This window comes from Ahaetulla prasina, chromosome 2, assembly GCF_028640845.1.
Source record: "Ahaetulla prasina isolate Xishuangbanna chromosome 2, ASM2864084v1, whole genome shotgun sequence".
Taxonomy (NCBI): domain Eukaryota; kingdom Metazoa; phylum Chordata; class Lepidosauria; order Squamata; family Colubridae; genus Ahaetulla; species Ahaetulla prasina.
Window position 1 is genome coordinate 74,760,589 of NC_080540.1, and position 27,287 is coordinate 74,787,875.

At 38.8% G+C, this 27,287-nt stretch overlaps 1 protein-coding gene across 2 annotated transcripts in view; it reads right to left on the reverse strand.

Annotated features, from left to right (window-relative positions):
* Positions 1–498: 498 nt before the first annotated feature.
* Positions 499–27,287, reverse strand: part of ACY1 (aminoacylase 1) — a 30,454-nt gene continuing 3,665 nt past the window's right edge. The window contains exons 3-15 of one of the 2 annotated variants that reach the window (XM_058170767.1): positions 27,217–27,281; positions 23,907–24,011; positions 20,808–20,902; positions 17,904–17,980; positions 14,120–14,209; positions 13,286–13,342; positions 11,159–11,232; positions 10,670–10,719; positions 9,444–9,588; positions 7,984–8,052; positions 7,619–7,698; positions 7,078–7,138; positions 499–6,844 (exon numbers count right to left, since the gene is read on the reverse strand). In XM_058170767.1, the coding sequence (XP_058026750.1) occupies positions 6,680–6,844; positions 7,078–7,138; positions 7,619–7,698; positions 7,984–8,052; positions 9,444–9,588; positions 10,670–10,719; positions 11,159–11,232; positions 13,286–13,342; positions 14,120–14,209; positions 17,904–17,980; positions 20,808–20,902; positions 23,907–24,011; positions 27,217–27,281 (1,133 nt within the window). In that variant the 3' untranslated portion in view covers positions 499–6,679. The remainder of the gene's footprint in view (positions 6,845–7,077; positions 7,139–7,618; positions 7,699–7,983; positions 8,053–9,443; positions 9,589–10,669; positions 10,720–11,158; positions 11,233–13,285; positions 13,343–14,119; positions 14,210–17,903; positions 17,981–20,807; positions 20,903–23,906; positions 24,012–27,216; positions 27,282–27,287) is intronic. The other variant, XM_058170766.1, reaches the window with a different exon arrangement.

Genomic DNA, 27,287 nt, shown 5'->3' on the forward strand with positions numbered 1-27,287 from the left:
ATGCTAAAGAGCAGACTTGATTCTCCACACCTGGCTTGACTTATCAAATGGGAGAAAATAGCCTGTTTTGACACTCAAAATTTGGAGGCCGAGTCAGAGCCAGGTCAAATCCCAGATGCATCTAGGCTGTGTCTAACTCAAGAGGTTTTGATCAGATTTCTGTCAAATATCCAAGTAGCAAAGTAGTATCTTGGTTTACCTCTATTTTCCCCCCTTCTATTCAATCATGTCCAATTCTCAGGGATTACTTGGACAAGTCCCTGCAGTTTTCTTGGCAAAGTTTTTCAGAAACAAGTTTGCCACTGCCTCCTTCCTAGGGCTGAGAGAATGACTAGCCCAGTCACTCAGCTAACTTTGTGCCCAAGGTGGGACTAGAATTCATGGTCTCCAGAGTTCCAGCCTGATGCCTTAAACCAGGGGTGTCCAAACTTGGTCCCTTTAAGACTTGTGGACTTCAACTCCCAGAGTTCCTCAGCCAGCTTTGCTGGCTGAGGGACTCTGGGAGTTGAAGTCCACAAGTCTTAAAGGGACCAAGTTTGGACACCCCTGCCTTAAACACTACACCAATGTGGCTCTCAAACACGCAGATTCAAATGCAAGTAGCTTTACTACAGGGCTATCAAACTCCTGGCCCATGGGCCAGATGTGTCATGCGCTGGCCACGCCCATGCCTGGTTTAGCAAAGGGGGGAGAAGTCCCGATATGCTATGTGATGCTGCCGTGATGACGTGAGTTTGACACCCCTGCTTTACTGGATCAAAACAGCAGTCACATTTCTCTCTCTCTTTTTTTTTAGCTGCCAGTAACAGAACATATTGGAGCAATACAAAATTGCTCCATCCCCTGTAACTCCATCCCATTCAAATTTTTGTGATAGCTACAGCTAGTTGGGGGATGGCTTCCACAAACAGACCAGTTATTCCAGGATCTTCTTTTATCTCTCCTCTGAATATTTTTTTTCTTTCTTTCTTTTTCTATTTTTCTCTCTCTCTTTCTTCTCCTACTCCTCTTCCTCCTTCCTCCTAGTATTATTCCTGTGCTATAGCAGGGTAAACCTGTCAGCAAAGCTGTCTCCATTTGGGTTGATCAAAACCAAATAACACGGCCATTTTTTCTAATGCAACTATTGCTAGATTTCTTGTTGCCGCTGTTACATTCTGATCAATGTGTATGGTCACTTCGCCTTGTCATTTTGATTTCCACTTTTTCAATATGTGATTACCACTGATCACTGAAGCTCTTTTCACTTTGTTTTGAAAAGAGCTATGCTGTCTTTTGTGGGTGCATTTTCCCCCGACTTGGTTTTCGTATCCTTTTTCATGTTCTTAATAAAATTTCTGCATTGCTAGAGCTGGTTTAATGCATTTTGCTTCCTTAAGTGATTATTTGCCTCAGAGTTGTGTAATATCTAAGGCTGATAATGGTATTTGAACCTGAGACTGAACATTCACACAACTTCCTACTCTCCTCAGTAAAAAAATAACCATAAATAACATTGTATTCTTCCTTTGATGACATTCAAAATAGACAGCTTGAGATTGCTTTCTACTGTAAAACTACTCATTTACATCTGTTTTTTATAACCAATTCATAAAATTATTTTATGCTACCTGTATGATCATATCTGCCCAGGTTCACACGATATGTTAAGTCAAAACCAAGACATGTCAAGTCCCTGAGTAAAGGAATATTCTCTTATAAAAGTTTTGCTGACTCTTGCGGAACTTGATGTAAATGTAACAGTGTATTAATATTTCATCTATGAAGTAATTGCTTGAGTAATTGCAAAAAAAATATTATTACTTGTCTGTACTCATTGTCCCTCAGCTAAAAAAGTTCACACATTGGGCTACTATGTTTGAAATGATCACCCCTCTATGCTCTCTGATAAAGTTGGCCTATGAACTAGGTACATGTACATAGTTCAAGCTTTAGACTATTGTTTATCATGCTATTCTGTTGTTGCAAAAATATTTTTTTAATATTTGTGCATCTTCTCCTTTTATCAAGCAATCATTTTTAATTATTTCTGTGTTATATCCATATATGCAGTTTTGCATCCCACTCCCAACAACTATGAGCAATATCAACATTATTACCAATATTTGATAGTTGTTCCATAGGTTGAATTATTCCATGTTGGAGGATTTATAGGTGCAGTTCGCCATCTAGTGGAAAATAGTTCCAAGCAATTACTGTTTGGAACAAATTGGAAAACTTGAGACAAGCTGGATTACTGGGATTACTGGTATACAGGGACTTTTGACCATTTGTTTAATATCCGTTTGAAATAAAAAAGGTGCTGAAAAGGTGTCTTTAATCAGTCCTCACACTTACGACCATCACAGCTCCCCAGTTACATGACTGCTGTTTGTGACCTTTCCAGGGGGCTTCTGACAAGCAAAGTCAATTGGGAAGCCAGGTTCACTTAACAATCATGTGATTCACTTGATCCCAGAAAAAAGGTCACAAAATTGGGTCCAATTCACTTAATGAATGCATTGCTTAGCAAGAGACGTTTCAGTCCCAATTATGGTCATAAATTGAGAATTACCTGTAGGCATGTTAGTTTTGTAAATGGTCTGCCACTACCTTTTTAGGGTGATGGGTTTGAGTTCCCAGACAAGCCTACAATCCTAGAATTCCTCATTAGTCTCCTATCAAATGCCAACCAGGTCCCAGCCGTGCTTTGCTTCGGAATTCCAATAAGTCAAAATGTTACCACCTGCTGAGTTTGCATCTCCCAAGTTAGCATACAAATCTAACTTTAAAATTTGAGTAAGTTTTGATTTATTAATTGTATTTTTTTTTCTTAAAATCACCTCTATATATAAACTGGGGAAAAATATTTCCAAGATTGAATACATTTCTATGTAGGCTCAGCTAGGAAGGACAGCAAAGAGCACCTGATTTAAAAAGACCAGGAGTTCCTTTTAAACTCTCATATTCACAGTCTGCTGAGGAAAAAGACAGAGTGAAATGATAATGTCTGCTGCTCCCACATATCTGATATACAAGTTTTATATAGCTGATTTTGTTGACATTTATAGAAACTAAAAATAAGTTATATCATGTGCTGACAGCTATTTATGACATGTTGTAGGTTTCTGTCTGTGGAAAAACAGTCTTTCTGTGCTGTTGAGGAGACATACGATAGCTAGTTTGTTACAGTGGTTAAGACACCAGACTAGGACCAGAAGACAGGTGGACGTTCTAGTTACAACTTAAGCACAAAGCCAGCTGGATGTCCTTGCACAGATCGTTCTGTTTCAGCCCTTGAAAGCAGGCAATGGCAAACCACTTTTGAAATCTTGCCAAGAAAATTTTAACATGGGGAATTCTGGGAGTTGAAGTACACACATCTTAAAGTTGCCAACTTTGAAAAGCGTTGCTATAATCCTTAGTATGAACTATACGGTTTTGTCAGGGGTGAAATGCTCCCGTTTCAGACTGGATCAGTCGATCCGGTAGCAATGGCAGTGGGTGGTTCGGAGAACTGGTAGCAAAAATCCCTGCCCTCCCTCCTATGCCCAGCTGAGCCATGCAATGGTCAGAGCCTTTTTTTTAACTTTTAAAAGCATTTTTTTTGCAACCTCTTCAGCCAAAGAGATTGTAAAAAATGCTTTTAAAGGTTTAAAACAAGGCTCCGTCAATCCCAGCTGAGGTGACTGATCGTCAGAGGCTTTTTTTTTTTACTTTTAAAAGCATTTTAAAAAGCTGAAGCCTGTTGGGCAAAAAATGGGGGGAGTGTAGGCAAAAAATGAGGGGTCGGGGTGAGAGGGGAGGGAAGAAGGAAGGAAGGAAGGAAGGAAGGAAGGAAGGAAGGAAGGAAGGAAGGAAGGAAGGAAGGAAGGAAGGAAGGAAGGAAGAAAGAAAGGAGAAAAAGGAAGGACTACAAACCTGGCACTAGATGCAGCTTCAGAAGATAATCCAGGGCTGGAAGGGACCTGGAGGTCATCTAGTCCAACCCTGCTCCAGCAGGACATTATTACTGAGTTTCTGTCTTTTGATCCGCCAGTCACATAGCCATGCCCACCCAGCCACATGACACCCCCCATAAAGCCACGCCCACAGAACCGGTAGGAAAGAAATTTAGATTTCACCACTGCATTTTGTTCATGTGGGCAGGGGCAATTTAAATTTATGTGAGACAAGATGCTGCCCACCCCCCACCTCCCTCAATAGGTTCTATTGGATCAAAGAGCACTGAAAACCTCTTGGAAGCCCATAAGCAGCTTTCTGTTCAAGTTCCTAGTTATCAATCTAATAATCATATATAGTCCTGTTATTTCTCTTTTCAGCCAAACTTAACTAAGAGAAGCAATTCATCCTGAAACATGGCAAACAGAACAAACAAAAAGCAACTCTAAACAAAATTTTGACACTATAGACTTCTGTGGAAGTGTCATTTCTCCAAAGGAGAAATTTCATCTAAAAAATTTCCACATCCACATATGCAACAATTCGGTGCATGTTTACCAAAACACAACAGAGCACAACAGGACTTTCTACCAAGTAAGATTGTACAAAACTATACAGAACTTTAAAAATCCATGAGTTAGGCTTTTTCCCTAGGCTTTTAAAAGAATCCTGATTTAGCCCAATTTTCACACCTGAACATTTTGGGACACAAGACTTTTACAAAGCATTTATATTTTCACAGTAAATTTTACAGATTATTATTGTATACATAATAAGACAAATCACAGTGTTCTTACCAGTGCTTCAGTTTCATATTAAAAATCACTTGTGGTTAATAGACTACTAATAAAGGGGGGAAATTTCCATATTCCCTGTTGCTCTATGACACTAGAAAGGAGTGATGTTTCTAACAGATGTTATCCAATATTAAAAAGAGAAAGTGTACCATTACAGCAGTGTGTGAAAAATAATCCTTCTGGAAGAAATTCAGGTTTTGTTACAAATGACAAGTTGGATGACGAGAACCTGAGATAAAATATGCCAATATGATATCTGGAGAATTTCTCTCACTTTCCAATCTGAATTAATTATCTTATATAAAACTGGGGAAAATACCTCTTTCATGGGATGGTTTGCCAAGGCTGTGAGGGGGTGGTGGAAACATAGCTAATATTCAAGAGGCAGGTGTATGTTAACAAATTCTTTAGAGAATGCATCCAATTCAAGGCAATGTGGTTGAAAGTTTCTCTTTGTCTTAAACCAATAACCTTTACTGACTGTCTTTAATATTTCAGAATTCCAGTTAAAGTTTGGAAAAGAATGCCTCAAAGGAAAGGATACACCATTCTGATATAGTGCCAATACCCAAGGTATTCTTGGGAGAAAAGTCATCTATGCTATTGGTGGGATAATCGCCATTTCACCCTTTAAGTTTGGCATTCAAACAATCCAAATGGCATTCATATATAATTAGCTGAAATACAGGTTGAGTAGATAATTAAGGCAGTCAGCCATACTGCTAGTGAATCCTCAAGGAGCAAAAATTCAGGGACATCACCATCTTCCTGTGGGATAAGGTAGTAGAGTAGGGAAGAAAGTTCCTAAACAGGTTGTATTAATTCTTAACTCCTCCTTCAAGATCTTGGTCTCTCACTGTAGTTAAACTTTATTTAATAAAAAGCTGTGGTGGCACAGTGGTTAGAATGCAGTATTGAAGACTAATTCAGCTGACTGCAGTTCGATCCTGACTGGCTCAAGGTTGGCTCAGCCTTCCATCCTTCCTAGGTCAGTAAAATGAGGACCCAGGCTGTTGGGGGCAATATGCTGACTCTGTAAACTGTTTAGAGGGCTGTAAAGTACTGTGAATCAGTATATAAGTCTAAGTGCTATTGCTATGCTAAATTCCCTTTCATTTACTTTCAAAACATTTTTTCCTCTGAAAGGACTCATGGGCCAAAGAGTAAGTGTCATAGCTGATTCTCTTTTACAAATAGGGAAATTAAGAAAAAATGCTCAATATTATAGCAGAGTTGGAAAAATTTTCTCTGTTGTAGAATTCTACATAAGTGTTGAGATGGTCTTCCATAGTAGTACTAGGCATGCCAGAGAAAGCAAAAGAACAAAGAATAATTTCACGTCAACCCCATCAGCCTAAATAGCACTCTCACCTGACCCCCAATGTCTCAAGATTTCAGGGTCTTCATATCTATTTTGCTTTCTCCTTGGATTTATCAATGTAAATGATGTTCTTTTTCTTAAAAAAAAAACCACTACACAGCAAAATGGTATGGTAGTCACAGGAAGACAATTAATATGACAGTAATATTTTCCTGTTCAACTGCATTTCAGTAGTGAGAAACTGGTCCTTAGAATTTGCTGATTTAGAAGCCACGAAGACTATCCTTTTATCTCCAAATGGAGAAATTGTTAGTAGAAAAAAAAAGTGGTTTTCCATCTGGACTTGTGAGAAGAAGAGTCTCTACATTCATTAGTATGCAGCAGAGAAAAAATCATTGACATCAATAAGACCCTAATTTACATGTGGTTGCATTAACTGATGCTGCTAGTTTGCTTTGTCTCTTGTGTAACATCCAGGGATGCTAGAATTCCACTTCCTCTTGGCAAAACACAGATGATCAGGCACCGTAAGTCCTTGGTCACAATATCATAGTGTCCTTTCTCAATTTCTTTGGTTTTTCTCCCCAATTCCCCTACCACCACTACCAGACACACCAAATCACTGCCTTCTGCTAGGATCTCAGGCTTCTGCTTGCAGAGGAGGGACACTGGCCAGTGCCGGGATGAGATGAGCATAGATCTCAATCCCATGAAGGAAGACCTGCTCATTCAGGAATTCGTTGTGGTCATGCAGCAGCACAGGCGTGTAGTTCATGGGGGAAAAGCCAATTGCAGGGCGACCTGCCTGAAATACATTAGAAGGAGAAGCAGCTGTGAGAAAGCGAGGCCAGAGCAAGTGAGTAGAAGATAATAGAATAGAATTTTTATTGGCCAAGTGTGATTGGACACACAAGGAATTTGTCTTGGTGCATATGCTCTCAGTGTACATAAAAGAAAAGATACCTTCATCAAGGTACAACACTTAATGATAAGCACTTCCACTGGTCAGGTACCTGTAGGAAAGACATCTATACTCACTGCTCTGATGTAGCGGCTGTCAGTGGCAGCAGGGAAGATCTCACACTTCAGCTTCATATTCCTGAAGAGACAGAGACACAATGGCAGAGAAGCTCCCCATGTGATGGTTGTTATTTAACTTGATTTTTCTGTAGCTTCAAAAATTTCAAGCTATTCCAAAGGTAAAATTTATCAACTGAAAAAATCGGAGCTGCGGGCTTCTGGGATGATCCAGAATTGGAGTAGTTGAGAAGATAAGAGTTATCAGATAGAGTTTCCATATTTTTCCCAACTTGAAGCAATCCAGACATCTTACAAACACTCTTTTGGTTTAGCCCGTGTAATCTCTGAAGCTAGACAGGTGGCAGTCTGGGAATAGCTGTTCTATACTAGGGGATATCCTGGTATATATCAACCTTTTTCTGAATGCAGTCAATAGCAACTTCTCCACCAAATATAAATATAGTTTGCTCCTATCGAGGAGGTGAAATTGCTCCTATCCCAAAATGACTAAGGAAAAAGGAAGAAAAATGAGAAAAGGCAAATGTAACAATGTACTCACATGTCTTTGCAGGTGTCACTGAATGCCTTCCACCAGGGATCAGATTCCTCTGTGGAGGTAACTGTCTGATCCATGTATTTCTAGCCCAAGGGAAAAGGTAGAAGGTGAAACTCGTAGGAGGCAACAGATTCTCAAAATCCAGGAATGTCTGGCAAAAGCCTGGCAGAAGCAGCAGTAGCACTAAAAGAGGCTGTGGAGCACAGGGCACCATAGAAAGACAGCCCTGTTGAGATAAAGGCCCAAGGAGGAAAGGGAGAGAAAGACAGTGGCAGTACTCTAGAAGGCTATAAGCCAAAAGCAGTTTAGAGTTTTGCTTCTAGAACTAAAGGAAAAGCAATTGGAATGAACCCTCATTTCCCAGTTACCTGCTGGAACTCATATGTAACACCTTCTCCAGCAGCTTTGCACCAAGATGCCAGTTGCTCCTCAAATGCCTGCAAAGCAAAGACAAGTCAATATGTGATATGAGAAGGCACTTTTTTCTGAGCAATTCTTGGCCAGATACCCTACTTTTCATTATCTTATTATTCTATTCTACAATTCTCTGCACTCCTTCCTGGCTGTTTAAGAATACTTCTTCCCTCACAGGTAAGGAACCATCAAATACGTAGCTTCAAAGCTACATATTGATCAAAGGTCTGTATGATAGATACCTGACATTTCTCTCCAGGGCAGCTTTTGGAGGAATGTGTTGCAAAATGCAGTTGATCTTTCATTAAACAGACATTGAACATGAAAGCCCTCAAGGCTACCAGAATTCGGGACTCTTGAAAGTAATCTACAAGCAAAGGAATTAAGATCTCCAATTCTTTCAAACATCAAGAAAAGTTATTAAGGGCTTCCATAATAAGAACTGCAAACACTGCAAGATTTTTAAACAAATTAACAATATTTTATAGGACAGTTTAAAGAAGTTTTGTAAAAAATAAAAATAAAAAAAAAACAAAAAACAACCCAGCCAGAAACAGTTTTAAGATTTATAAGATTGCTCATCTCAAACAATAAGTGGTATACAGCATAAAAATAACAATAAATCAAAAAAGGAGGGGGGAAAATCCCATGTATAACAATAAACAAACTGTAAGTGTAAAATGGTGACAGGCACACAACAAAATCACCACAGAGGAACTCCCACACAACTAGCCCCAAATGCCTGAAGGAAGAGCCAGGTCTTAATGGTTTTCTTAAAGGCGAGAAGGGTTGGGGGCTGTCATATATGAGGGAGGGGAGATATTTCTAGGACTAAGCACAAAAAAAGGGCAGCCTTTTTAGGTCCTGAAGGTGACAAGATTTAAAAGAAGGAACCTGAAGGGAATGCCCTCCATGTGAGAGAATGTGACACAGGGAGATGTTCTTAGGAGAAGTAATCCAGTCCTATGCCATGTAGCGCTTTAAAGATAAGAGCCAGCAGCTTGAATTGTACCCAAAAGCCTACTGGGAACCAGTGTAGTTTATCAAATAGTGATATTACATGGGTAAAACAAGATATGCTCATAACTACTTGCAAATAACTACTGTACATTCATTTTATAATAAATAATAAATATTGGCTGAAATGGTATAGAGTTTCCTGCCTGGGCATGGGGTTGGACTAGAAGACCTCCAAGGTCCCTTCCAACTCGTTTCTATTCTATTCTATTCTATTCTATTCTATTCTATTCTATTCTATTCTATTCTATTCCATTCTATTCCATTCCATTCCATTCCATTCCACTACCGTTGCTGTTTCTAGGTGGGAAGAGCTAATACATTCTCTGGCCAGTTATGATGAGATATTGAAGGTAAATCTCTATGGAATGAAAACTGGTAACCTTCTTCTCTGTACCTTTAAGTCCTCTGTGGGAGGGATTCGGATGTCAAAGGCAACAGAGAGCTCAGAGGGGACCACATTGAATGATACGCCTCCATTCAACATGGTCAGGTTCACAGATGTTACATCTCCTAAAGTGAGATGTCCCTCTGATTTCAATCTGTGAGAAAGAACCAAAAAAAAATTATACAGTTTCTTTGAAATTTTTAAATAAATTCATTGCTAAATCCCTGAGAATGAAGAAACGGCATGTGGAAGGGCATGTGATCGCCTGCCCAAATATTTATAGGAATCGCTGCCCAACAAAAACTGCAGAAGATACCCGATTCTGTAGTTTACATTACAGTAAAGCATCTCTGCATTTATCAGAATTGTTACATGCATTAATTTAATCTCAGACGTGTTGCTCAAAGTTCTCAGATTCTAACCAACTATATACTAGAGTTGGGAGAGTGGCTCCTACAAGTGGACCCAGCCATATTTCTGAAAATTGGCTCTTCATACGTGACAAATGGTAGACAGTGTAACATCCAACAATATATTAATAAATGTCATCACACACATAATTTTCAAAATTAAATGTCCTTTGTGAATATAATGCCATTCTGGATTTACAAAGCACCTCTTTAAAGTGCTTCACTTATCAGAAATTCTTAGGAATTATGCAAAGTGCATCACCATATACAGTATTATATGAAGGCAAGGATAGGTTTTGTGAAATTATTTTGTGAATTTCATCTCAGTAGAGTTATGGCAGAGCTGGGCTCTGCAACTCATTACTCACCATCTTCATCATTAAAATGAAAAACTCCCAGATCCATTTTAGAGAATCAAAGGGCAATGAAAGAAATATGTCACCTATATCTTTCAATCCCATTATGGGGAAAAAAAGTTGAATTGTTTTCCATATCATGGCTGAAGGTTCTTCTGTACCTTCATTATCAATGCACTTATACGGTTCCTCCGTATCATGGCTGATGGTTCAAATGGACTCTTGTGATAGGAATCTATTTGCAATGAAAGATTGGGAGAGCAGTGCTGGATAACTGTATGTACTGTACTGTCTATGAAAGCCATGCCACAATCTAATGTTTTTGAAGTGACAAAACCCTCTTCTTTTGTTGTACTTTTATAAAAAAAATACACAGAATGGGGAAATGCCATTATTCAATCATGAAGGTCCAAAAGTCAGGCATTGCCTTTCCCTATCTTGACAGACTTGACCTATTTTTATTTCTTACCTTTGTTTTTCATGTTCTCTGAATTCTAGGAAAGAAGTGATCACTCTGTGCTATGAACAGGAAAATCAAAAGTAAATGCAATGATAAGCATTCTCCCCACTGTCAGTGCTTCTATAGCACTGCCTTTAGTGTCAGCTTCTGGACAAGATGGGATTATACCTTTTCGCGAATTATGATAAAATGGAAAAAAATCTTTGTAAACCAAAAATCAGCATTCTTTTTCTCTCTAGAAGCTGATGGGCTACAACTTTCATAACATCTGACCATAGAGGTTTTCTGGCTGAATTTCATAATCAAGTGTTATGGCCTAATGAAATCTGAACACTGTGGTTGGATAATCCAACTCTAAACTGCACATTACAGCAGGCAAAACAGCCAGTTCATATATGATGTCAGATTTGATTTTCTACTTTTACATGTTGATACTAATAAGTAGTTCTACCTCCCACCCTTCCTTGGCCCTGTATATTATAGAGAATGGTCTCTTACCATCTTTTCAGCAGCTGTATTCTCAATGAATCTGGATCCATGTCCTGGATTCCCTTCTACTTTCACTTTAATCCCTGAGGTCATTTCAAGAAAGATCAAAAATGTAAATGTAAAAAAAAATAAAGCAAAGCAAGCCAAACAATTACATGGTTTAACTACCACAGCAAGTGGAACGGGTGCAGTTAAAAAGTACATCAGTCTCCAGGTAGTTTTGTTTAAGATTGAATACTATTAATATAGTGAGAAAAAACTTAAATAATTTGCAAACTAATTTTGAGTTAATCAATTATCTTCAATATTTCTTCCTGTTAAATACAAGTGTGAAGCAGAATAATTCTGGGTCAGTTATTCTGTGCCTCTGTAGCACTGACAAGTTCAAAAAATTGTGCTACAGTAATTAAGATGTCAATGTGCATTTATACAGCCTATGGCTCCTAGTGCACAGTGCACGACTCCCAAGATACAGCAGGTATTTGACATTCTGGTAATTGCCATTAATTTATATATAAATTGGAGGGAGGAAGGGAGAGAGGGAGGGAGGGAGGGAGGGAGGGAGGGAGGGAGAGAGAGAGAGAGAGAGAGAGAGAGAGAGATTATTTCAAACTAGATCCCAAAAATTAACACATTTTGAATAAAGTTTATATATATCTATATATCTTTCTCTTCCACCTGAGAGTGTGCCATGTTCCAAAGAAGTAATAATGCACTGAAGGATGCAACTACCGTATTTTTTGGAGTATAAGACACTCCGGACTGTAAGATGCACCTATCTTTTTTGGTGAGGAAAACAAGAAAAAGAAATCTGCCTCTGCCTCCCAGCAATTTTGCCTCGTTGCAGCAAACAGCAAACAGCTTGCTTTACTTTCACTTTCGTTTTCAGCATAGCTTGATTAGCACAAGAAAAAAAAATCTGCTCCCAGCAATTTACCTCCCTGCAGCAAGTAGCAGAGACCCTTGCAACACAGCTGAGTCGGGAGGCCGATCCAATGGACAATCAACTTGTGCTAATTAGGCTGTGCTGAAGCTGAAATGGGCTGTTTCTTCTTGCTGCTTGCTGCAAGGAGGTAAATTGCTGGAAGGCAGAGGCCAAAGGGTGGGGGCCAGTGGGTAGGCAGGGCTACATTCGGTGTATAAGACGCACCTAAATTTTCACCCCCTTTTAGGGGGAAAAAGGTGCGTCTTATATACCAAATGTAACCCCACCCACCCACTGGCCCCCACCCTTTGGCCTATTGACCTAAATACGGTATATTTAACAGATAAACTCTTCTTTCAAAGGAATCAGCAGGCTTGCTTCTTCACATTGGAAATGGCAACAAAATGATCCATACAACTCTATCTCTATCTGTGGTTTGTAACCATAATGGATGTACCTTTTGAAGAGAAACAAAAATTTTCCAAGATTTTTAATTTCTATTAATCTTTTTTCTCTGTTTGAAGATTATCTTGTTAACTGTGTATGTTCTTTGTGTTGCTTTTTAAAAATATATTTATCTTTCACATATTTTCTTGTAATTTATAAATAAAATTTGGGGAAAAGATAATGCATATTCCATCTTTTATAATAAAATAGAATATAATAAACACAATAATAAAAACAATAACATATATACATATTATACACCATACACTCATATGAAATAAATAGATATATATTCCATATTCACATAATTTACAAATTCACAAGTAAAAGCTAATAACTAGATTTAGTTGCCAACATTAAGTGCAGTATTTTTGAGTTTTCAGAGAATCAGATTTCAACATTTGCATTAAATTAAATTGCAGGCATAATATAATATATCAGAAAGTTTCATAATGCCTTTATTGAAATTCCAAACTATAAAACAATAGGCATCGGGGGAGGTCTAAAATTCTACATCTATCCAGTGATGTAACTGTGACTACAGTTCTACAGAGTGAAAACTGGTGTGACAAAGAAATACAGCTACAACTAAGAAAAAATATACAGTAGACATAAAACTGTCAAAACTCCAGAAACTGTTCAAAAAAATTCATGCATTGTGTGTGGCGGAGATATGGCAGATGGTTTTCAGTATAGATTTTAGGATGATGCAGATTAAAAAGAAAACAGATGAGAGGGAGTACAACATTTCAGATCTTACTTACACCATGGGCATTTCTCCCCATAGAAAACAGTGAAAGTGTCTGTTGGGTTTGCCAGGCCTAGGAGAAAATAAAACAATAATCGTAAATCCTGCCTTCGACAGGACCTGTGTTTAACTCTTAGAATCATCTATTGCAATGTCCTTCCTGTTGAAGACTACTTCAGCTTCAATCACAACAATATAAGAGCAAACAATAGATTTAAACTTAATGTTAACTGCTTCAATCTTGATTGCAGAAAATATGACTTCTGTAACAGAGTCATTAACACTTGGAACACACTACCTGACTTTGTGGTCTCTTCTCAAAATCCCCAAAGCTTTACCCAAAAACTGTCTACTATTGACCTCACCCCATTCCTAAGAGCACAAACGTGCAAACCGTTCCTGTCCTATTGTTTCCTTTCGTTATATCCAATTAATAAAGTTATTACATACTTATGCTTATATATATGCTTATAAATTATATAGTTATTTTCATGCTTATGCTTATATATACTGTTGTGACAAAATAAATAAATAAATAAAATAAATAACAAATGCCATTCAAATATAGAGGAGCCTTTCTTCAAAGCCTTTTGGCTAGTAATTATAGCATCAACTAACTGGCTTTGTATTCATGTAGGGCAGGACATTATTATTATTATTATATTGGCAAGTAAAGAATCTGCACCAAGGCTGCATAGATCTTCCTTCCAAGACAACAAACCTATAGTCATACAGCTTTGAGAAGGAAACTAAGTAATCACAAAGAATAATTTTATTAAGAAAAAAAGGGAAACGATTTGAGTTACAGCATATTTTTCGATTCCAAAAATGCCATACTATGGTTTTTCACCTTCATCCAGGGCAAAGCCAACATTAAGTGCCGCAAACTCAGGAGTCTTCACAAACAATTCCATCCCCTTGTGGCCCCCAATCTCTTCATCTGCAGGAAAAAGAAAGCCCGGACAGTTACTTACTTTTGCTTTGATCTCCAAACCAGCATTTCAGAGGGGAAATATTTGAAGAGCTAATTACAGTGCAAAGTTCCCACTAGGATCCAAGAGAGCTTTTGTGCTTTGCAATCTGGCACGCAGGGGGCCTCCTCTCTTTGTACTAGCATAGCCCACAAAGAACAAAAATTGCTTTTTCTCCAAAACCCATTCATCAGCTTTTTTGTGTCTGCTCCAAAATTTGTAATGTACTAATTGTTTCCTGCTATTAATCAGGAAAGCAATCACTCTGTTTAACATCACATTTGAGACCACAAGTGCAGTCTCACTGGGATTCAACAAAAGAACAGAGGAGAACCACCTTAGAAGAACTGCAAAAAGATCCCAAATCATTTATTTGCTCAAAAGCTTCTGCATCATTCTTCAATTAATTTTCCCCGCAAAGCTGCTGTAAGCCCTGGAGTAGAGTATGACACACCCTAGTATTATGCTGCTTGATGACAGGCGCAAATGAGATGATGGGAAATAATTGTCAAAGAACCCAAGGTAAAGGGTTAGTCTCTCTTCCCCTATACTAGGGTCCCAATGAAAATTTGGAGGCACTGTGATTTTTTTTAAATTATCATTTTTAAAAATGGCATCGTGATGGTGTTGTATCTAACTACTTCTGAATTTAATTATCTTCTACACATGCCATGTAATATGATCCAATGATAGTCCTGAAGCAAAAGAAGATGAGAACTCTTATCAGTAAATATTTTCTTTCTCTGGCTAAAGAAATCCATCACCACCATCAGAAATTTCTCATTCCACCAAGCTGCTGCTACTGGATTATCTGTGGAACAAGCAGCCATCCAGGGAGGAAACAGAGGTTTGGTATAGCAATAGTTACACAGTTATTAAAGCTATCATTTATGATTTGATAGAAGTATTAAAGGAAACAACTGCTGCAGTTTGTGGGTTGTTGTTTTTTTTAAATTTTAATCTTTACACTACAATTTAGTAATAAAAACAGCTAATCAACCTTGTTAGGAAATTTTGACCAATAGTTTGTCTTCCATTCTTCACATATTTTCCATTCCTAAATATAGCTTTTTCTCCCGATGTAAAACATGTAAGTTTTATAGAGTCCTTGATACTGAGCTTGCTTGTTTTCTTGCAGATGTTTCATTACACACTTAGGTAACATCTTCAGTGCTAGAAGCAAGTGGGGTTTGCTCTCTGTATATACACTGTGGCTTGCCATTTCGCTGTGGGTGGGAGTGTTGTTTTCTTCTTGGTAGTTTCTTGATTAGGCTGTTGTTTATCTAAATTGATATGGCTGATTTGTTTGAGTCCTAGGCTTCCAGGAATTCTCCAGCATATTGGATTTAGTTTGGTCTAGGCTACTCACAGTTCATCACTTGAAACTATGATTAGATCTGTCCATGTGTTGTGAAATTAAGGAATTTTCATCATGTCTTCTGACTGCTAGTTAGTGTTCATGGATGCACTCTGCTAGTCTTTTGCCTGTCTGTCCTATTCAGTGGCTGGAACAGTGCGTATACTGTATATTGTAGATTACTCCTGTTTTTTCTTTTGGAGCTACTACTGTAGGTCATTTGGTTTATTTACAATATTTTAGAATTTAGAGGCTTTAGTTTGTTTGTGGGCTATGGTGATGCCATGTTGTGGTAGTAGTTTTTTAGGTTTTTTTATGTATAGTAGTGTTATTTTTTCCATAGATTGTATTGGTTGAATTGTAGTGTGTTAAATGATCAGGCACTTTTTGATAAAATTGTGTGGGTATGCATTTTGCTGGAAGATGTATGAGTGATCTGTAAAAGTTCAACCCTGAGCTACAAATATTTTCTTGTATTTATATGTTTAACTCAATCTCCCCATATTGTTTAACCAACAGTGATAAATATGTGGTTTTGGGATTTTGCTGCAGAAATAAAATCTATGCTTTTCTTCCAAAACAATATACTGAAAACATTCTGTTGCAAATCCATACTGAAAATGCTTACTTTATTGGTTTCTGTGGGTTTTACTAGGCGACTTAGCTTGCATCTCATTTGCTAGGGAAATAACATCACCAATCCTAAGTAAAAACTCTTCCTCACATCCACAGTAATTCTGTCCTCAAATCAAAAATATGAGAGCATAAAAAGGTTTCAGAGCTTTGGTTGGATGAGTATTTCTCCTTTTCCCTTTCATGCAGAATTATCTATTAGGAAAAATGAACTGCCGATTGCTGTCCTTGTACCTCTGCTCCAGCTGCCTTTGATGGAAATTGGAACAGTTGCTTTGAGTACCTCTGAAAGCCCTTTTTATTGCATCACACTTTTTAAACACAGCACTGCATGCTTAGAATCACAAGCTTCAACCCTTTAAAATTATTATCATCTGGGCTCTGAAAATCATGCAATGGTTTTTAAAATCCTAGCATCATATATATATGCATATATGCATCAATTGCTTGGTATTCTTGTAGACAGAACTTTTAAAAACCAGTGCGTGACTCTTGATTTGGAAGAAGAGAAGCTCCTAGATGAAGGAAAGCCCTTGGGCACAAGGGGGCTTCCACTTGGGAAGATTGTAGTTTTGCATCTCAATGGAAATACTTATCTTGTGAAAGACACAAAACATGCTCCCATATTTGAACAATAAGAAAACAGAAGGGGTCAGTATGGCAACCAAAGCAAGAATGGCAGTAGGCATGAAACACAGCCAGTTGGACAGGGCAATTCTGGAGCAGGCCAACAGAAGCTAGTAGATGGTTGATCTCTGAAGGTTTCTCCTCAACATATCCTAGAACCCTAATGGCGAACCTGTGGCACGCGTAGCCATATCAGTGGGCACACGAGCTCAGCTCCGGTGCACATGCACACACTGGCCAGCTGATTTTCGGGCCTTCTGGGCCCACCAGAAGTAGGGAAACAGGCTGTTTCCTGCCTCCAGAGCCTCTCTAGGATTCTAGGGGAGTGGAAAACTGTCTTTCTCACCCCTCCCCAGGCCCTCCGGAGACCGGAAACGGCCCGTTTACCAACTTCCGGTTGGACAGGAAGTGACATTTTTGCTGTCCCCAGCCCCACCAGAGCCTCTCTAGGAGTCTGGAGGCTGGAGACAGCAAAAAAGTCACTTCCTGTCCAACCGGAAGTTGGTAAACAGGCCATTTCTGGCCTCCGGAGGGCCTCCAGGGAAATGGGGAAGGCCATTTTCCACCCTCCCAGACTCATAGAGAGCATCTGGAGACATGTAAGAGAGAAAAACGGGCCTACCGGGCCATCGCGTCTTGGGAGGGGAAGAGTTGTGTGCGCATGCACGGGGGTGGGGCACATAGAATTATGGCTGTAGGCATGCACGTGCGTGAGCCCCCCAGCCCCCCCTTCCTGGCACGCAATGACAAAAAGTTTAACCATCACTGTCCTAGAATGTCCACATGGAAAATTGTTCTGCCAGCAAAACATTATTTTCATACCAGAACACCTTAGCCTGACTTTGGTCTGCTGCTGAATGGACACACAAAATATACTCTGTTGTGAGAATATGTCCTCAGCAGACAATTAATGAGGCCCCTTTGCACATGAAAGCAGAGTAAACCTTATGGTGTTGAGTTGCCATATTTTTTGCTTATATGACCTATCATTTTGAGCAAAAACTAGGAGACACTCAATTATATTATATGCCTATTATTTAACTCACCTGGGACAAAACTCATATGAATGGTTCGTGGAAAATGTCTTCCTTCAGCTTTCAGCCTCCGTATGGCTTCTAGGTATCTGAAAGAAAAAATGCCTTATATAGTGGCTTATTAAAAAGATAACATAGCCGTTTTAAAGGAAAGGGAGTATGCATGTGTTGATGATGGATCTGGATATTGGAAAGGAACAAACACTTAGCTGCAGTCTAGATCAAAATTCCTTGAATTCTAAAACATGCTTTCCAGGGAAAAGCAGGGCCAGTTGTTCATATACAAAGCACCTATTTTCTGTTTGCAAGAATTAACCAGGTACCATTCAACCATCTTCCCAATGCAGCAGCAATCTGCCTATTCCAGCGTGCTGTTTTTTGGCCAATGAGATACAATTTTTATATTTTTATTTAATTGCATTAATAAACAGAAATAAAGGGGAAAAAGATATAACAATAAAACCAAACAGAAAAAGGAGAAAATAAAATAAGGGACAAAAACACTACAATATATACTGTATTTATATAAAGCAGCTCATCTTTAAAATACAGCATTAAATCTGAACAAATGGGGTTCCAGTCCGGCTTCCGGCCCGGATACAGCACTGAGACGGCTTTGGTCGTGTTGGTTGATGATCTCTGGAGGGCCAGGGATAGGGGTTATTCCTCTGCCTTGGTCCTATTAGACCTTTCAGTGGCTTTTGATACCATCGACCATGGTATCCTGCTGCACCGGTTGGGGGGATTGGGGGTGGGAGGCACCGTTCATCGGTGGTTCTCCTCCTATCTCTCTGATCGGTTGCAGACGGTGTTGACAGGGGGGCAGAGGTCGGCCCCGAGGCACCTCACTTGTGCGGTGCCGCAGGGGTCGATTCTCTCACCCCTTCTGTTCAACATCTATATGAAGCCGTTGGGTGAGATCATCAGTGGCTTCGGTGTGAGGTACCAGCTGTACGCTGATGATACTCAGCTGTACTTTTCTATACCAGGCCACCCCAACGAAGCCATCGAAGTGCTGTCCCGGTGCCTGGAAGCCGTACGGGTCTGGATGGGGAGAAACAGGCTCAAGCTCAATCCCTCCAAGACAGAGTGGCTGTGGATGCCGGCATCCCGGTACAGTCAGCTGTAGCCGCGGCTGACTGTTGGGGGCGAGTCATTGGCCCCGATGGAGAGGGTGCGCAACTTGGGCGTCCTCCTGGATGGATGGCTGTCCTTTGAAGATCATTTGACGGCCGTCTCCAGGAGAGCTTTTTACCAGGTTCGCCTGGTTCGCCAGTTGCGCCCCTTTCTAGACCGGGATGCCCTATACACGGTCACTCACGCTCTCGTGACGTCTCGTCTGGATTACTGCAATGGTCTCTACATGGGGCTCCCCTTGAGGAGCACCCGGAGGCTCCAGTTAGTTCAGAATGCGGCTGCGCGGGTGATAGAGGGAGCCCCTTGTGGCTCCCATGTGACACCTCTCCTGCGCAGACTGCACTGGCTACCTGTGGCCTTCTGGGTGTGCTTCAAGGTTCTGGTAACTATCTTCAAAGCGCTCCATGGCATAGGGCCGGGTTACTTACGGGACCGTCTGCTGCTACCGAATACCTCTCACCGACCCATGCGCTCTCACAGAGAGGGACTCCTCAGGGTGCCGTCGGCCAGGCAGTGCCGGCTGGCGACACCCAGGGGAAGGGCCTTCTCTGTGGGGGCTCCCACCCTCTGGAACGAACTTCCCCCAGGATTCCGCCAACTTCCTGACCTTCAAACCTTTCGCCGCGAGCTTAAGACACATCTATTTATCTGCGCAGGACTGGACTAGATTTTTAAATTTGAATTGGTTTTAATGGGGATTTTATTATGTCTATTGCTATTTTTAATTATTCGGCCATATGTAATAAGTTTTTTAATGAATATTTTATTTTGTATTTATATGTATATTTTATCTGGCTATGAACCGCCCTGAGTCCCTAGGGAGATAGGGCGGTATAAAAATACGAAAAATAAATAAATAAATAAAAAAAAAATAATATTGATCAACTTTATGTTAATAGGCAGTCAATTTATAGTGGAAGGAAAGAGAAAAAAAGAACAATCAACAGCAAGGTAGATGGACTCAGTTACAGAGATTATGAATGACATGAAGGACTAGGTTAGGGACAGGTTATCATGGAGAAAGTCTAGGTCAGACCTGGGTATTTTATGGCCCACAGGCCAAATCTAGCCCTTTGGTTATCTCTGTCTGGCTCATATCAATCAGAAATTAAACAGACTTAACTGCAAGAAGTACCAAAGGGGGAAATTAACAGCCTAAGCAAGACTGGCAGGCCAGCCCCTCTCATGCTTGGAAGGCGGGTAGACAGGTTCCTCCTGCGGCTGCCAGAGGCCCAGAAGACTGGTCTCACTTACATCACACATACAATACTATTGCATTGCTTTTATTTTGAAAGCGACTATATTTTTTTAATTGACATATGGGCCTGCGTCCATGCCTATATATCTTTTGGTTTGGCCCTCCATAACAGTACCATGTGGTCCCTTGGGAAAATTAATCGCCCACCCCTGATCTATGTTGTCACTATGAAACAATATGGCATAATAGCACATAATCAAAAGAGACAGGTTTAACAAATCAAGTTATGTATTGATTTCTACCACTTTCAGAGCTATAACTAAAATGCTCTTTGCACGAACTATTCCCTTGGTCACATCCCTTCACTTCCATCATTTTGCAAGACAAAATGCCGAAGTACCTTTACTTATTAAATACATGTCTTTTATACTGTCTAGAATATGGATGCATCCTGCGCTGGCCACACCCCTGTTTTAGACTTTAGGAGAAAAGTCACAATAGTCATATGACAACGTGACGATGCCGAGTTTTACACCTCTGGTCTAGAACATAAATAGAAAGACAAGATGGGTTACACGTACTGGATAGATACACATTTCATATCTTGAGCTCCCCGTCCATAGATATTTCCCTCAGAGTCCTTGAAAGCTGAAAAAGGATCATGCTGCCAATATTCCTACAGGAAAGAAAATGAAACAAAAAAAAAAATGTGAATGGATGAGAAATGAGACTTTGGCCTTACAGCAGCCTGCTAAGACATTAAAAGAAATGGCTGTTTTCAGAGACATGCTACAATACTGGGAACAAATCTACATAAACCTACACATTTCTTAACACAAGAAACTAGGAAACCTTTGAAAAACTTGCTTCAGCAAGGATGCCTTTTGGAAAGGTGCTTTTTGGATTCTCTGTTTGTGTGAAGTAGTAGTTTTTCTGGGAAATATTGCAAAGCATGAAAGCTGCAAGGTAGCCAGGAGCAAAATAATCATGAAGGTATCATGTTAATTGCCTCCTTTTATCATTACCAAAAGTTGGTGAGTCTATAAATCTTCTATGGTAATTTAATTAAAGCTAGGAACTTCATTTAGGAACTCTGCATCATCCAGTTCCAAATTTTGCTGAAGCTTTCTGGATTTATATTAACATTTCACAGAGCTTCCTCTTTCAGAATCACCTTTTTAAAACCAGTTTTTATGTTAACTTATTCACTGCCCTGAATGGCAGTTTTCTACTATTTATACCACAATAAAATCTCAGCAACTTGGAGTAGTTCTTTTGTAGCAATTTTCCACTACAGTAGTACAATGTAATACAAGCTCAAAAGATTTGTCTGGAACAAATATACTGCATATGGAACACAATTTTAGAGTGAAACTCATAGTTGGAAGGAAAGGAATGACATTTTTCTTGAATTATTCGTTTCTTTTATTTATTCCTCCAGTAGATAATGCACCAGCCTAAACTGTTGGGCTTAACTATTTCAGGAGAGTGTGCTAAACATAAGTACACACTTAAGTGATATTTCTTTCTCATCTCATTTCCCTAAGCTTCCTTTCTGCTTTGTGCTTAAATTTTCCTTTGAATAGTCAGGATCTAAAGCACAAACTTTTTATATCCTATGTTTGTACTATATTCCAAATCATGTTTCAGTGAGAAATTCTGGAAACCCCTAGAATGACTTATTCAGTCATCACTGCTTTTCTTTTTGCTCAAGTCTTAATATTTTGGAATATTTCAGAGTAGATGAGAGAAGCATCAGTCCTTCTTCTGAGGACAAACTAAGGATGCCAAAGAATCGGGATCGACTAAAGTATAGCCCTTTGTGCTCTTTTTTCCACTAAAGCGAAACAAATATACCCATTTTTGCTTTCTTTGCTTATTATATTCCTTTTATCTAAAATGTCTCTGTAAAAATACACTTAACCCACCAATGGAGGGAATGAATGTCTGCAAGATCCAATCTGAGTCGGACATTGAGACCAAAGGTTTGTTCTTCCAGCTGAAGCCCATCCTCAAGGAATAGTACGAATTCAAAAGCTTGGAAGAACAAACCTCTGGTCCTAGTGACTGACTCAGATTGGAATCTGCATCATTATCCTGGGACATGTATATTTGCCTTCATTCACAGAATGAAAGTCTGTTTAGTCCATTAAATGCTAATTTATGTAACTGAGATAACTTATGTTACTTGGATAATTATACAAATTGATATAATGCCATTATGTCTGTCAGTTGTGTGGACTGCTTTGTAAACAATGTGAAGTAAAAAAATCCATTGAGTGGAGGCTATATTACACCTACCCATTCTTTCCATTTTGGGATATACTTCTAGTTGCTGAAAAATATAGATTTCCTCTTGGCTTACAAAGTCCTCCCTTGCACCTATTATCATTTTGTTGCTATTTGACATCCAATAATCATTAATAATTATTATTTATATAATTGTTGTAAGCCATCTTGAATGCTTATATAAGCAGTATCAATTTACTGCTCCGATAGTAAGTAAATAAGTTGTTTGATTTCTCTTTACTCCATTGTTATTATGAGGAGTTGCCTGCTGATGCAATATTATAGACAGATATACCAAACAATCATTTATTTTCTTTGCAAATGTCCACAGTAAAATAAAATATCTTCATTAAACAACTACTAGTAATAAGATTTTTATTTTCCCTCACAGTGTTTCTGTTCCTACAAATCTAAGAACTGAAAATGTTACAAAGTGCAGATTCAACCTTGACTGAAAAATCATGAGATTCATCCTGTAACTCATCTTTTCATTTCCCGAGAGGAAAGGAATTTTCATACACTATTAATGGCCCACATATGAATTTCCATCACATCTTCATAAAAACATTATGATCTGTATCTTGTGTATAGGTAGCAATAGCACTTAGACTTATATACCACTTCACAGTGCTTTATAGCCCTCTCTAAGACATTTACAGAGGCAGCATATTGTCCTCCACCAATCTGGTCCTCATTTTACTGAACTCGGAAGGATGGAAGGCTGAGTCAACCTTGAGCCAGTCAGAATTGTACTCCTGGCAGTCAGCAGAGTTAGCCTGCAATACTGCATTCTAACACTGCACCACTAACAGTGGTAGTCCTCTACTTACAACCACACTTGGAACCATAAATTCATTGTTAAACAGTGAAGTAGTTAAAGTGAGGAATTCCAATTTTATGACCTTTTTTTACTGTGGTCATTAAGTGAATCACCATGATCACTGAGACATCACATGATCTCCATTTGCGATCTTCCCTGCCAACTTCCCCAATGACCTTGCTTGTCAGAAGCTGGATGGAAAATGGTGGAAGGAAAATGGTGATCACATGATTCTAGAACACTGCAACTATCATAAATGCAAGCCAGTTGCAAAAGTGCCTGGATCATGATTACATGACCATGGAGGCATTGCATCAATTTTAAGTGCAAGGAGCAGACATAAGTCAATTTTTTCAGTGTCACTGTAACTTTAAATGATTTCTAAACAAATGATCTCAGGTCGAGGACTACTTGTAAATTAAAACAAAGAATAACAAAGAGGAAGATAAGATCCACCACTTCTCCCCTTGAATAATATTTACTGGCTTTTGCAAGTTGTTTTGAAAAAGGAACCCAATTCTCTTTTCCAGCAAGGTTAAAGTTGCTACTGAATCCAGTGTCATCTCCTAACCTCAAACACAGGAACAACATCTGTATGAGAATTCAGTAAGATGGAGCCGAGTTGTGGGTTTGTGCCTTTCCAAGTCAGAATGGTGATCACACGGTCAGGGCAGACCTGCAACAGAACATTACATCAGATAAGATTCTTCTTTGTGTCACTTTGGAAAATAGGACTCACTTTGTGTAGTTTTCAGTAAGTACACGCTATATACACCGTCCTCGCTTTTCATGGGGGAAGAAAATTTTATAAAATTAAATTTAAATTTGAAAAGTTTATTCTAAGAAAATGGCAAAATACTTTTATTAAATTTAATAAGAAAAAGCAGACAGCATGATTGCTAAGAATTTCACAGTTTCATTGCTGAAATCCTGACTTGTATGATAGTCACTTTTGCTAGATAACTTATGTCTAGCCCAGCATCTTGCTTAAGACCCTATCATTATTGTTTAGTGTGCTATGTGAATCCAGACACTGAAAACAATAGCAGAAGTATAGACACAGAAAGTGGAAGCAATAATCATTACATATAGTATTTATACATATAAAACTGCTTTCCAGATATAAGCAACTGCAAAGAAAATGATTTTCAGACACACATGCCTTCTTTTTCTACTGTATCTTCAGGCAGCTCCAAAGTACCATATATTCAAGATCCATTTACCACTTCTCAATTTTAATTTTCTGTTTAGAGACATTCCAGATGTCATTAGAGGGAGTCTACAGCAACTCCAAACGGCATGGGAAATTCAAACAGGCTGGAAGTAAATTCAGTTTTATAAAACTGATTCTGATTACCATAAATATTGAAAGAAAGGCAAGTTCCAGTTCTTGAAATGATTTATTTACATCGGAGCATTTTAACACTTTCAACTCAGTCAACCTGGGGAGAATCGGTTTTAACACAGGAACAGAAATAAGAGAACAGCCTAGCAAAATGGTATTTCTTGCCTTTTCCTAGTAAAAACATTTTCCATAGCATTCATTTGTAAAACATATCAGTCTAAATGCAGCACATAAAGCTGAAAAGGTCAGGTTGGGTTATTGGATATAGAACCCGTAATAACAGATTAACTGGATAGCAGGCTCTTCAAAGGATCACAGCTCCAACAGGTTTACTACAAACTATAAGTAATCTAAAACATACCACAGTATGATTCAATCAGACACTTGACAGTAAGCCTGAATCAATTATCTTCATGCTGTGAACCCTAATTAGTCAAACATAGCATTCAATGGACCCAAATTAATCAAAATTAAAAATCAATTTTAAAAACCCTGGCAGTGGCACTCTTTTACTACATCTCTATTTTGCTTTTTGTCCAAAATGATTAAACTAACCTAAATAAGTCCTTGTTTGTATTATCAGCTCATTTTCATCTTCATAACTAGATTCTGGTATGTGAGGCTATCAAATCAGTCACATGATGTTTGCAGATTCAGATTTAAGTTTCTCCAACACTAGCACAGTTTTTTGAACATTACATCAGATAACATAGAATGTCTTAATTCTATGTTAATCAGTTTTAAATAATATTGTTATAGCTCTGAAGTCATTAATAAATGATTAAAAATGGATCTTTGTTGAATCAGGCCAAATATCTACTTCATCCAACATATTACTTATACCCAAATTTATCTGGGAGATTTACAAGCAGGACATGAGGATTATTGGTCCCCAATAACTAATATTTAGATACACTGTCTTTGAACTTAGAAGTAAGATAACAATGATTAAGACTAACAAAGGTGGATACCCATTTCCTCTATAAACTTATTCACTACCAAAATAGGCAGCTAACACTATAGCTGGTAAATGACATGATCCAAATGATTTTGAATAATGATCACTATCTCAATAATATGCTTTGTACAGACACATGGAAACCAGTTCCCCATGCTGTAACCTTAGACAATTATATGTGAATGATGCAACTGCCTGGACTAATTCTAGCAGCATGAATTTATTCTCTGTGACTGACGCATGCGGATTTCATGGAAAACAGCTATGTGAACTGATCTACTGCCCATATGTCTGTATCTTTGCATTTCTATCACACATGCAATTGTAACATGGTTATGTGGCTTGCAACTATACAGGAAATAAGACTTTACACAACCCTGGAGAAAAGAAACAGATGAGAACAGCAAAAACATTTGAAGTTGCGAAAAATAAAATTCCATCAATTGTCCACTTTATCCTGTGGATAATTAGTATGTGCTATTAAAGAGTTTAATTTTGATAGATGTTCGGGTCCCTATTTTTTTAACATGTTTCTAGGTAGCAAGCCTTTAGCCTATGCTACTGAACTTCGTTAAAATCATTTAGTTTTTTTTCCTCCTAATTTGAAATGAATGTCATCTTATTCCTTATTATTAACTCAGTTGACAGAGTAAAGCAACATTAGTTAAACAACGCACAGAAATATCTCTTTGGAAAATTGCCCAAACAAACATTGCCCCAATTTACCATTATATCTATTTTAACAATGGAATGAAATTGAAATCCTGAGCTGTAGCAGGAATATATATACCGTATATACTCGAGTATAAGCCGAGTTTTTCAGCACGTTTTTTGTGCTGAAAAACGTCCCCTCGGCTTATACTCGGGTCTATACGGCTTATACTCGAGGTTTTTTTTTTTAAGCCCCTCGGCTTATACTCGAGTATATACGGCTTATACTCGAGTTTTTTTTTTTCTTTTTTTCACATTTTACCGGACGGCGCGAGGAAGCCCTGCCGGTGCAGTGAGAGGGCGGGGCGGGGGAGCCGCCAGCCTTCTCAGCTGAGGGAGGGAGGGTTTCCCCAACCGGTAGGTGCCTCATTTCCCACCCTCGGCTTATACTCGAGTCCCCAGTTTACCCCAGTTTTTGGGGTAAAATTGGGGACCTCGGCTTATACTCGGATCGGCTTATATTCGAGTATATACGGTATATAAAAGAGTATTCCTTTACTTTGACTCAGCAGATAGCAGGATCTACCTGACATTTTTATAAGCTAAAAAGTAAATTAGATTAGATTTACATACAACTTTAATGGGAGATTTCCTGATGTTAGATAGGGAAATCCTTCTTTCCCCACCCCCCACTCCCACAACTATCCTTGTAGAAAGCAATAACAAATCACTTCTATGTTGCTATCAATAACAATATATGCTGGTGAAGTTTTATTTTTTTAAATCCTTATCTCAAAGTTTAAACCTGCATGACTAAGATAAATGCTGCTGATTTTCTTCCTAAATTATGAGCGCAAAGAGGCCATGCAGCAACAAATTAGAAACTGACAGAATCCGAATAAGTGCAAGAGTTTCTCATTATTTTACCTCCACTTTTAGACACCGTAGACCGAGTTCAGAAGCTATTCTTTCCAGGAATTTTACTGCCGTTTCTGAAA